Raw genomic sequence first — 13,320 nt, forward strand, 5'->3', positions numbered from 1 at the left:
GAAGTTTAATTCTTTGAAGACCAAAGCTTTCCAATTTTTTCCATGAGACCAGTTCACAGCTAGCTCTGAGCTGCCAGTGGGGTAGCCCAAATTCCAAAATCTATCATCTGGAAACATACAAAAGCTCTTGCACAGATTTTTCTCCTTTCAAAAGAAAAAACCCCTATATTGTAAATCTATTATGTCTGTCTAGATCTAATAATTTGTGAGGAGATAAACATATCACAGGTATGGTAAAAGATATTTTAGTAAATAAAGACAAAAATAACACATGCATCCATTTTAAATTTAAGGAATATGCAACCATTAATGGATATCAAAGGAAAAGGGAATTTTAATCATCTCTCCATTCAGTCTCAGTTGGGTAAATCATATCTAAGAGATTTGCATAAATATAAACCATCAAAGACTTTTCATCTTCAAAGGGGGTTTCAAGACCCTATAAGCTTTGTACTGTAATCATCACAGGTCACAACCCTGCAGGAATAAGGCTGCTATGGCAACATAAAAAACTAATGCTTAAGGCTTAGCATAATATTCTGACTAATAGAAAGGAAACTCATTTTAAAAGCTGGCAGCCTATTTACCAGAAGCTGGATTAGAGGTGTTATTTCCCCTTTTAGCTTCCCCCACTCACCCCTCCCCAAAAGAAAGGAAAATCTAATCACTGAGATCTTTAAAAAGCTTTCAAGCAATTTGCAGTAACTTTACAATTAGGCCAAAATAAATCACAGCTTTTCATGATGAAGAATTCTACCATCCCCACATTTTTCTGAGCATCATCATCTCTTCAGTAACTTTTCCCCAGAGAAAAGAAGTCGGCTAAAATATATAGAATTAAGAAAATCATTGCAATTCAAACAATGCTATTCACATACATGTACAGTGTCTTAGGTAGAGCAACAGAAAATAGTTAACTTCATACAGGTCAGAGCATGAACGCTGGAAGCAGTGTACTAAAATAATTTCAGCTTTAGTTTTTAAAATCCCTATATGATTTTGATTTTTTATAAATAAAAAATATGAATGGATACTAGGGTTTTATAACTAAGATGAAGGTTTAAACGGAAGAACCCTTTTTAGATTTAAAACATTTTAATAGTCAAATTGTTGGGTTTCTTTTAAAAGTTGCTCCATTTTAATATCTTTGTTTTTTAAAATAAAAAAGAGAATTTTTAATTAAATACTGTCCCATTCCTCTTTTTATAATTTGTTATAAGCACCAATACAAAAGGTAACTAGTGGAGAAGTTTCAATTAATTTTTTCAAAAGAAGACGATTAAATGTTTCCGGCATGGTAAAGTGTTCATTTCAGTGAGGTGGGGAGGGAAAAAAAGGAGAGGGGGAAAAAAACAAAGATTGGGGAGGGGATGAAGTAGCAGGCCTCAGCAATTCTTTCAATTCCAGTGCACACCCAATAGTGTGTTGGGAAGAATGCACACTGTTCAGGATTTGTGGGAGAATTGTCCCATGACAAAGGAGGGAGAGTTACGCTTGTTATAGTCCAATAAGCCATGCCAGTCAAACAAGTACCCATACTAGGGACAAAAGGAAAGCAAGAGATTCTCACACAAAAGAAAACAAGTAAGCCCATCTTTTAGTTGTGCATCAGCCTTCAGATTTTATGTTTCACATAAAAAAATTGAGTGGAAAAATAAACAGCAAAAGGCTTCTGTTATTTAAAAAAATTTAAACTTTTTAAAAACTGTGTTATTAAATCCAACAAATTCTCTGTGTTCAAAGATTTAACAAAATGCAACAGAACAAAAGTACTGACAATAAGATGTAAATTAGTGCTATTTTATTTTCGAATGGAATGATGTTAGGTATGAAAACTAGCCATTTGAAAAGTTGTGTGTTTGGGGGATGGGAGGGAAAGACGGACAAAGTCTTCAGATTTCATACCAATGTAAAACATACGGTGTTAGGTGCTAGTAAGGGTCCTGCCATTTTGGAAGCATGAATATTCATGAATGACAAGTTATGTCTAACACTTACATGGTTGTAAACCCTGAGAGGTAGTCCCTCTAGTTAATTTAATTAAATGGTGGTGTAAGGGACATAACCTCTATTAGAAACAGGGGAGTCTGAAGGGTACAGTATTACAAATGGACAAGAACTGTAATATAGCTAACATATTTGTTCAATTGTACTCACATATACTGTCTTAAAGGCTTAATCAAGGTTAGATGCTGAGATTAAACTAGATACTAATACATCTAACCACTTTTCATGGAAGCTCACAGACATTTTAGATACTTCCTATACTTGTGGTTTTCAAAAGTATGGAACTGCATAATGAAACATTATTCCTTTAGTCGTGTTTTGCAGAAATAATGGTATCGCTAAATAAAATGTACGACTTCTTAACAATTAAAACAATTATAGCATAATTAGGCCTATTTCAAAGTTTTCTTAAGTAATTTGACATGCCAACCATTTACATTTCAGGTTTTTATTGGCTGAAAAGTCATTCATGAAACACAAACACACCTGTCAGCAATTAAAAAGGAAGAAATAGAGAACTGTTCAGGAAATAATATCTGTGGTAATTAAAAACACTAGTTAAAAGCTTCCTGTTTTTTCCTGTAGTTGCCCCAAAGGAGTGACCTTTTACTCCCCCACCTGATTTTTTCATATGTTGCTAACATGTTTTCTCCATCTATAATTTCCCATGCATGTACATAAAACATATTGACAGACAATCTTTTAAGGTGTCAGTGAAGGTTTGGAGTTTGGTACGATGGAAAAAGTCAAATTATTATACATTTTCTTCTATGTTTTGATAATATACTTTGATACTGATTTTTTTATTGATTGTGGTGGTAAGAAAACTAGTTTTCCTTAAAAACTAAGGTTACTATAGGTATGCTCTTTGTGCAACTCCAGCCTATGAATATTTTAATGGAAATGTTACCCGATTTTCTTAGCCAGACACCAACACTGTCCCATGAAAACTGCAACATGCTTCATAATTCAAGCTCACTGGTCCCAATGGTTCCTTCTAAATTGTCCCAAGGTCTTCAGTCAAAAGCTATGATTATGACAAATTGGTAACGACTCACCCATCTTATTTCTTCAGCATTTTCAACTTTTGGCAGCATCAGGCTTGAAGGAAGAACACCGGACTTCAAAAGGACTTCGAGATCTTGTTCCGCAAGACCACTGGACACTGAATTGATCCTAACACACTTTTCAGTCTGGCCAAACTCAAACTCTTTGAGTGTTTTCACAACCGTTAGCCTCGCTTCTGCCTAGAATATAAATGTTTTTAAAAATTTAGCTTATTTTCTATTGATAAAAAAACCCACTGAGCAGAAAACATGTATAATTGATGCCAACAATATAAAAATCTATTTTTCGCAATATCCATTCTGTTTGCCTTTCTTAAACATTTCATAGCAGTACCTCAGAATTTTAGTTTTTGCACTTTCTTCACACCTAACGGCAAATATTTAATTTTCAGATCTGATTAATAGTAGGACTACTATAGTGCTTGAAGAAAACATCACTTTCATGTTTAAAGGTATTGAAAAGTGTCTAACAAACACAAATCTTTAAACTGAATAATCTTTTTGCACCAATACTTTCCACATAGCCAGAAATGAAATGATAAGAGAATTGCATAAAATAACGAATATTTCCAATTAATATCTGTATTCTTCTTATGGACCACAATAACATTATAGTTATTGTATATGTGGACTTATATGTATATTTCTTTTGTCGATGTATAATCACTCTTATTATCCAGTAAATTGTATTAATGCTTGCAATTGAATAGACAGCTCACACATGGAAATAATACTGTGTAACCCAAAATAATTTGCAGATTTTTCTGGAAACTTTGATTGATAGTAAAAGGAAAGTCTATGTTATCAGCAAAAGTAAAAATTCCAAACACATATTTTCCAAATGACACACTCGTCACAAAAATGGTGAAGGAAGGAAAGTTGATAAATCTGTTCAATACTTGATTTGCATTCAGAATACTTAAATCCTTTGCTTAAATGAAACACTTCTATTGGCGTCAAGAAAAAAGGGGGAAAAAAAGCACTTGAGCTTACTACTTCCTGCCAATTTCAGTTTCAAAAACAAATTCCTTCAACTTGCCAACAGCCCTTAACAAATTCTCATTGTCAAAATGAACACTTATCAAAAGTAGTTTCATTTGTGAAGAGTTTTATGGTACTAATAAAACTTTAAAGCTTCTGACTCATGAATGTTTAAAAAACACTTTTAACAATATACTGCAATTTGAACAGAAATACTTATCTAGAAAATAAGCAAACTCAGAAAAAAAAAATCATCAAAGTTAATAACAAGGCTAATACCAATCAGCGAGACAACACATGACAGTAGATTTAAACCAGACGGATACAAATCTCTGCCTGTGAGCAGAGGCAGAAGAGATTTCAAAATGTGGTCCGAGTTAAACAGTGTGAGGAAACAGTAGCTTCTAGTTGTCAGGTCAGATCAGAATTGGTCTCCAAGACCAATTTAAGACAGCACTGCAGTGTACAGATTTACAAGGCCTGGACTGCCAATAATTAGGATAAGTTTAGACAGAAGCAAGTGATTACTCTCACCAGTTAAAGTGAAAGAATAATGAAGCTGAAGGTTAATGAAACTTGAATCAAACAGCTTTTAGCTTGGTACTGTCATCCACATTTCTCCAAAGGTTTTAACATATGCCCATCAGCAGGATAGAAAAGGACAACACACACAGATGAACACACCCCTATGCTATGATACAAGGCTACATAGAGGTCATTTCATTAAAATATAAATAAAATCAGAAATGTTATTGCTATTGTGAATTAATTCTAACAGCTGCCATTAAGAAATTTACACATAGATACACACAGTTTATTAAAACATATCCAGCTGGAAGAGGGCTCCTAAGATACCTACAACTTTTTGTCTTTTGATTTCTTCAAATTGCACTATGTGATGTCATCACTGGATAACACAAACCCCACTAAATTCTCATTCCCAGAGCAGGAATAGTTGGTTTCTTAGTTGGTCTGAAAGTTTTGGGATTTGGTGCAGTGCGATACATTCTCCAAACTCTCTTATTCTCCATTCTCTTATGCTCTTAAATAATGTCAGATAAGATTATCACAGTTTCAGTACAGAATGATCCACTTTGCAAAATAAACATCTTCCAAAACTGTCCACTAAAGAAGCATCCAATTCTAAATGAGGACGTGTTACAGGAAAATTATACAATCTGATTTTTTTTTTCAAATTACAATAATGAGCAGTAGGCATTCTTGTTAGTTGTTTTTCCCTTCAGGCTGTAAACCCCCATCCCATAAAAAGACAGATCATGTCCTTCTAGGTATATTTCCACACAAAACACTTATTAACAGGCTGTTGCTTTTAGTAATTTACGTAAACTAAGTATGCAGCCCTTTGGTACATATCCCAAAATAACCAATAGCATCACTGAATTTGTACCGACCAACGAGGATGTTATTTTTTTCATATTTTAATAGAGAAATATGTTACAGTTTTGCTGACACACGCGTGCCATCTGTTGGGTTGAGAACACATTCACTGTCTTAGAACAATTGTATTTTAGTGCTGTCCACTTCAGAGACAGAGATTCCCCAGCAATGAAGATTCTCTCCCTTGATGAAATGCATCTGGCCCTCATGGTCTCCAAATCATGATTCAATTAGGCACATTTTAATTATGGACCAGACTGATAGGAACCAGCCAGTCCGGAACAGGATAACCTATCCCTATTTAAATCAATGGAGAAGCTCCTATTGATTCCAGGGGTGCAGGATTAGGGCCACACACAGTATTATCATAAAATGTATCATGGGTAAATAGGAAAATAAATGGGGGAGGGGGGAAAAGAGCACAAAACATATGGATGAAAAAAGGAAGAGAGCTGTTTTTGCATCATTATGCAATAAAATAAAGTCTCTATTATTATTATTACATAATATATGCAAAAGCTCAAACTTTTAGTTAAACTACTCTACAATTTTAATAATAAAGAAAAGCTTTGGTACTTGATGCAATAACATACATACAGGCTATACATAGGTCCTTGATGCAAGAATAAACCTGTTTCCAAAGACTTCACAAGTCCCCTTCTACAAATGGTCAGACTAGCTAAATGCATTTGCTCTGTTCTTCATGTCAGCGCTATACCATAAGATAATTCTCGTCAATGAATGAATGCATAATAAAGGAGAAAACCTGACCATTTAATAGATTATTCTCTTCCAAGATAGTCTGGGATTATTGTAGCCCAATTAGTATCTGGATTCCACACTGACTGGGTGCTTTATAAAACAGAGAGACAGCAAGATGACTGACACTCCTTCTTGTAAAGAGCGATATTACTATAGTATATCAGAGTTAGGACTTTTACTTGATAATCCATTCTGTGGATATATAAATGTAGAAACAGTGACTAATAAACACAATATTATATTAGTTCTAATATTTGACTCTCAATAGAGCACAGTATGATTTTTGTTGCCATATACTGCTATCAAATTGGGAAGATAAAGGTTTCAGTGATGTAGTACTGCAGATAAATCAACCATCACCAAGACACAGAGACACTGAAATTAAAGAAGGGAATATTCGTGCAGTTGGTTCAATTGGCACCCATTAAAGCTAATAACTAATCATCCTCACAAGTTTCTATCTCTGAATGATCAAATCTGCAAAGAAAACAACATCCGTCCACTTTTACACTCCAGTGGAAGAGGTGGTCCCTCGTGGCAGGGCTGCACAGTCTCGCCATCTGGAGAATAAATCGAGTGTGAAGTACAGTATAGTTTGGGACCAAGCTCCGTGGCGGCAGCTCAGCAGTTAGTTCATTAGTTCCAAACTTCCAGGGATTAGTGCGGCATCAATTCTACTGTCGGATAGGATAAGACAGACAGAATACGAGATTCAAGAAAGAATGTGACAACTAAGAAGAAGTCCCTTGGGCTTATTTATAAAACTACAAAGTATAAACACACCTAAATAAATGACTTAAATAATACCATTATCACAGTTTCAGAACATCTGAATTAGTACCTTTTTTTTTTTTTTTTTTAAGTTATATGTCAACATATAGAAATTTCAGCTGTGAAATGGGAGGAATGCCTTGGAACTTAAAAATATCCCCAAACACTGGACACAACATTAATAAAAAAATAATGAAAAAAAGATGTTTGGATTTATGAAATTTTTGGTATTAAAATAACAAGGAGAACAGTTATATTTCTATACTCTTTTGAATTTGATAATGTATTCTACAAACAAATTTTCCATTATTGTAATTGTTAGAGTTGCATTATCTTGGAGAGAGGGGAAGGCATATAAACATGTCTTGTTCTTTCTGAGTTGTTTCTCTATTTCACTTCAGGAATCATGGAAATATGTTAAAACTGATGTCTGAGATATCATCCTCCATTTCTTTGCAGTAACTCTTCATATTGCAATACAAAAATCTGATCTGCTACAATGGCAGACCAGAATGTGTTATCCTCATGATAGTCATAACAACTTTGTATGTTTCACAGAGCAACGGAAAAATTAATTACTATAGTCACAGACAGAGTTATATTTTGTGACAGTATTAATATAGTAAAAACATGCAATTATGATTTAATGTTACCTCCCTGTAGTGGTTTGTTTATACAACCTGACATTGCTGAATCTTTTGTCACTGTTATTAGTGCATGCTACACAAATCTGGATTTTGTCTTTCTCCAGATAAGACTCTCCAAAGTACCCTTGAATATTCATAATAATGAATGTTACTCTGGCAAAATTTGTTTGTGCAAAGGGAAAACTTGAATTTCTTTACAAGCCAGAGCTCCCTGACTGAGGTGATAGTTGCATAAAATAAAACATTAGGCCTCTTTGTTTCAGGTTTACAGCAGAGATTGGAAGTGGAATGGAAAATCATATTCATTTTCAAAGAAGCAAAGAAAAACATCAATGCAGAACAATTTGTTTATCTGCTGAATGTTTCTGAAATCAGTAGATATAGTTCATAATAACTATTTTCTATTTTGCACCAGTCTGAGATTTGAAAGGATAAACATTCATTGCCAGGCTTGTAAGATTTCCAGACTGGAAAACTACCTAAAAAACCTACATAAACAGTTAAAGGCTCTATATGTCTTTACTAAAATACCTTATTTTATCTGCCTTTTAATTCAATTAATTATTTGCAGGTTTTTTTAAAGACACATGAAGTAGTCTCATTCCTTTTAAAACACATTTTATTTTAATAAAAGAAAACAGAGAAACAGAGAAATATATTGAAAACAAAGCAAAAAAAAAAAAAGGGGGGGGGGGGGGTTTGGAGAAGGAAGGATCTAAATTGTATGTTTTACACAGGAAATCAGATTAGATGATCACATGATCGCTTTGGAATCTATGTGCTTCTATTCTTCCTCTGGAGTTTAGGTAAATAAATATTTTAGATAATTATTGATAATTACAATACTCTGCCTTCTATCTTAGAGCCCCTTTCCTGAAACCTTAAAAGCCTGATTTTTAATCATTTGCTTTTTTCAAGCCCTTCCTCTTTTGCATCACTTCTCTGATGGAGATATTCTTCAGAACACAATGATTCTTCTTACTCTATGCATTTTTGGAATCTGCCTCTCTTTCTCTCTGCTGTGCTAAGTGCCTTTACATGCACTCCATGGTCTATCAACATGAAAACTGAAGCAAACTATTGCAATAACTAGCATTATGGACTAACTTGTAAAGTTAACTATGCTTTGCTAGGAAATGTAAAGCCCTTATTCATACAGCTTTTTGTTAAATGGGTTTTCTTTCTAATGATCCAACAATATGCCCTTGAACAGCATTTTTCATACTTTTTTTCTTTTTTAAAAGGACAATATATTTTAAAGCTCTCTGTGGCTGATTGGCAGCTGCTAGCTGCCATTTAGCCTCACTGAGCCTTCCCCCCCAGTGTGGACATGAGTGGACTCCCCGAAGATACTCAGTGGAATACACCTGACATCATCAGAGTTGGACAACTTCCATATATGGCTGTCAGAAGGCGGCTTGGCTTGAGCCTCCACAAAAGTGAGAGAACCAGAAAATTAGAATCTGAATTCTGCAAGGCCAGCAGCCCAGAACCCAGGGCTTATGAATCCTGATTAAGCTTCATGGATGCTGAACTATGTAAGTTTGCTGAAACTCTGCAGAGCTAGGATAGCTGATGATGAGAGAACTACTGCAAGTGATTTTAAATCTTTTCATAAATTGTGTGTAAAATATTGTTTCAGCCTTTTATATCTTTCATATATCAAAGCAATGTGGCCTTTTAAAGAGAGGTCACTATGACTAGGTATATACAAACATGCCAGTCATCTTAAGACAGCCTAAATCTCTCTCTATGTCTAATAATAATAGTAATAATACTTAGCTCTCATATAGCACTTTTCATGTGTGTGCACATTGTATATATTTTGGTTTACACCTTTAGACTGTGTGTTCCAACATTATTGACAAGTTTTGTCATAAGCATACTATATGCAATAGGGCCAGTAAGACTGAATCTCATCCATGTACATAAAAGACTATTCTTCTATCTGACAACTTTTATAAACACTTCTGAAAAGATTTAAACAACCTTTCAATTAAAACAAATCAAACTAACATTGATTTCAGGTGACTGCAAGATGTACTCTCTTTACATTTTTTCCAGATTTCTGAAGATGCTTTTCACTGTGTGACAGATTAGCATCACAAACAAGAATTCTTTAGAAGCATTAGTGTTAATTAGTCTTCCCGGACAGTATGAATGAGCTGCTGCATGATGAAATGATGCAACAAAAAATTCTGTCTGATGTAATCAATAATGAAACATGGCAACATTTTTTTTACAGTGACACAGGAACTCAACCATATGTCCTCATAAATTATTTTTATTTAAAAAATTTTGGCTTGCTATACTATGTAACAAGTTAAAATGAAAATGTTTACAACTAGGCTTTTTAAAATCACAGTTACCCTGACTTAAAAAATGCATTCTTTTTTGTTGACACTGTTAACTAATATATCAGAGTACCTTGCATTCTAACTAAATTAAATGTTAGCAAAAGAAAAGTGACTTGCTCCATGTTCAGTAGCTGGTTGTAGATGCAATTATTTTAAGTGAGGAACAGACCAACTGTCTCAAAGGCAAGAGAAGGTTTATGTTACATGTAGCCATTTAGTCATCTCTCCCATTATTTTAAGACAATGTTCAAAACGAAAAAGAAATAATAAATATAGACAAATGAGGAAAACACAACGTGAAGAAAAAAATTAAAGGCCACTAAAAGACTAGATGGAAGGGAAAATACAACAACTGGGAAACTGGAATTATAAGACGCATTTGTTACCAAAAAAAATAGATGCTTGTGTGGTACTCCTCAAATTGTCAGACAGCTCTTTAAGCAGAAAACACCGAGAGACAAAATCCTTAACCTGTTTATTCCCATAAACACCAACAAGCTCCACAGAACCCTTTGTCGACCAGGCTAACTGATTTTGAGGAAAAGTCAGACTGCTGCAGAAGTGTCTGGATGAAGGAACTTGCACCCATTCTGCAGGCTGGAGCCAGGGAGCTATTCAGTAGCAGGGAACCCAAGCTGATGAGTACCCTGAATGCCCAAAGAGTCCATCATCCATCCCAGACCTGCTTTCTCTCTTCCCCTCTGCTGGGGCTGAAGTGATTACTACTGCCCTAGGGCCACAATGTCCCTTAATGCAAGGGTGAAAGAAAATCAAGATGGGATGCTATCCTAAGAACAGATGACACCCTGCAGGGGACGAATTCAGAGATGTTTGCTTGGTGGGAAGGTGCACTCTTTTATTCCCAATAACTCCTAAGTGTTTTGGGATTGGAGAAATCTACCCCTTGATAGGTTCCCAATTCTCTGGCTGACAGTTCAGTTTGGGGTATTTCAGGAGATTTGAGTTTTGTGGATACCTAGTATCTCACCTTTGAGCTAGTTTTTCTCTTGATCGGTGTATCACACATGGTGGACAACCTATCCGATAAAAACTGGTCTCAGTCCTGGCCCAATATAATGCTTTCTTGCCAAAAGCAATAGTTGTACTAGTCAACATAACACCTAGCTTTAGACAAAACGTCAGCACGCTTCTGTCTGAGTTTGATCATCCTCATCATCCTCATGTAATTTCCACAGCCATTTAGTTTACTATCTTTTAGAATTCTTGAATTTAAAGAAACCATTGTATAGATGCTTGTTCTCTGATTACAAATTTCCTCCCATTCATAAAAATGGTCAATAGCTTTAATAGTTGCCAAAAAACCATTCCAAGGGGTGCAAACATTTCTCTCTGCAGCATTATGAAAGTTTGCTGTATTAACCCACCATGTTTCCCATTCCTTCTCTTTCTTGAAACAAAGCTGACCTCCAATCTATAAGTACTTACATCTGTCTCTATCAAGCAAGATGTTTGAAAACAAAGTGAAGCCAACACTTGGAGCAGTCACATGTGCTTTTCTGAACTCTATAAATGCTGATTCACACTTCTGTGAACAAGTCAAACAGCTTTCCTTACTCTGTTACTTTATGCCATGTTTTTTTATTTATTGCAAACTACGTAATGAACTTTTTGTCAAAGGAGTAAAGCCCTATAAAACTTATTGCCTCTCTGTTATTTTTAATCGGTGGACATATTTTTCTCCCTGATTAAGTGGCCAAGGGAAAACAGATCTGTATCAAATAGTTCCCATTTCCTCAGATTCCATTTCAAGTTCACATTTGTAAGTTTATCAATGTCATTTTGTACATGCATGATACTTGTTCAAAGCAGTTAGCAAACACCAATAGGTCATTCAGATATAATAGGCTGGCAGAACCTTACAATGCAGTACTCCCTGCACGAGCTGTTAAAAAGCAGAAGGAATACTGTACAATATAGAATAGGGGTTCCTAAACGTTTTCATTGTATGGACGTTTTAATACAGAGATTTTCTCATGGACCACTTGCCCTCCCTTTTGTGATCACATGATTCCCCTGAATTTCCATTCACAGTCTCATAACATTCTTGTGACAACTACAGACTAATTGCTTCTATGGAAGAGTAATATTAGGAAAGTATTTAACATAATTTTAGTTGTCTTAATTCAGTTTAGAAACTTGAAATAAGTGAAGCCAGCACCATGTGACCAACCAGCTCTCCACTGACCACAGTGTGGGAGAAACTGATCTAGAGAGCATTACTTACTGCTATAGCCTTTGTCTTGTTGCAGAAGAAGACTTCTCTCTGCCTTATGGAACTACTTCTCTGTCAATAGTTACTTTAATGAAGATCCAGCTCTAGATTCAGACTGAGTTACGCTGGATTCTGCTGCAGTAATCCAGGGTACAGGGCCCCATATTGTGAAAAGTCCACTTGCAGGGGGCTGTGGTGATTCAAGGAACCCACAAGTTCCATTTGCTGTGAGCCAGTGCAACCCAAACATTGAGTTTAGCACATCCTCTCAGCAGCCTCTGCTGACTTGGCTCCTACCGACTTCCACTGGCATCTTAAAGTTGCTCTCCCCTGACAGAACCTCTGAATGGAGGGAAGCAGTGCCAATGACATTCACCTGTCATTGGCATGAACATCTCCAGGGTGCAGCAAACTGCATCTCCTTCAGCAAGCAGTGATAATTTGAGCCCCAGTGTCTAAAGCTAAAGTAATCCTATCATTCACCCACTCGTGGCAAAGAGTAAGAATCTCTCAAAACTATTTCATATGGTTTTCTATACTCCAAACAAAATCTGATGATGCAATCCCTTTTCCTGCCTAGAACTATGAACAATGCCTAAGGACTGATTGAAAGCCTTCTCCTATAAGAGACTGGTAGCTGCTGAGGTGGCTGATTGATGAGACAACTCTCCCCAGTGCCAATTTGGTGTGTTGTGTATTACCAGTGCAGAATTACATATATCTTATGGACTCAGAGGTAACAAAGCTTGAACGTTTATCTAAGAGTTTTTCAAAACTTTCTACTGGTCCTCATTTAAATATTAATCTCTGCACTGGAACGAATCCAGTAAATTCTTAGAACTTCATCCAAATTTCTTTTTGACCGAATCTGTTATTTTAAATTATTACATTGATTTATATGGTATTTATCGCTGTAGCATCCGGGCATACTTTACATGGCTTAAACATAGGTCTATGCACCCGTGCCAATAAAGGAAGTAGATGTTATTTATATCTCACAACTGTAAGACACAGTGGAACAAGAGACATGGCCAATCAACTAAGTACCTGAGATTCCACATTTAATGCAAAAATCTGTGTCTTGAATATGTTTGTAA

At 35.5% G+C, this 13,320-nt stretch overlaps 1 protein-coding gene across 7 annotated transcripts in view; it reads right to left on the bottom strand.

The window, feature by feature from the left end:
* The window catches only part of CLYBL (citramalyl-CoA lyase), a 242,967-nt gene that overhangs the window by 51,569 nt on the left and 178,078 nt on the right, over nt 1–13,320 (bottom strand). For all 7 annotated transcript variants that reach the window (XR_010917762.1, XR_010917761.1, XR_010917760.1 and 4 more), the window contains exon 3: nt 3,066–3,254. Coding sequence is in view for 4 of the 7 variants with exons in the window: in XM_067536787.1 (XP_067392888.1) it covers nt 3,066–3,254 (189 nt within the window). In the remaining 3 variants the exon portion in view is untranslated. The remainder of the gene's footprint in view (nt 1–3,065; nt 3,255–13,320) is intronic.

The sequence above is a fragment of the Emydura macquarii genome, unplaced genomic scaffold (genome assembly GCF_026122565.2).
Source record: "Emydura macquarii macquarii isolate MOO-44397 ecotype Brisbane River unplaced genomic scaffold, CSIRO-AGI_Emac_v2 contig_3671, whole genome shotgun sequence".
Taxonomy (NCBI): Eukaryota; Metazoa; Chordata; order Testudines; family Chelidae; genus Emydura; species Emydura macquarii.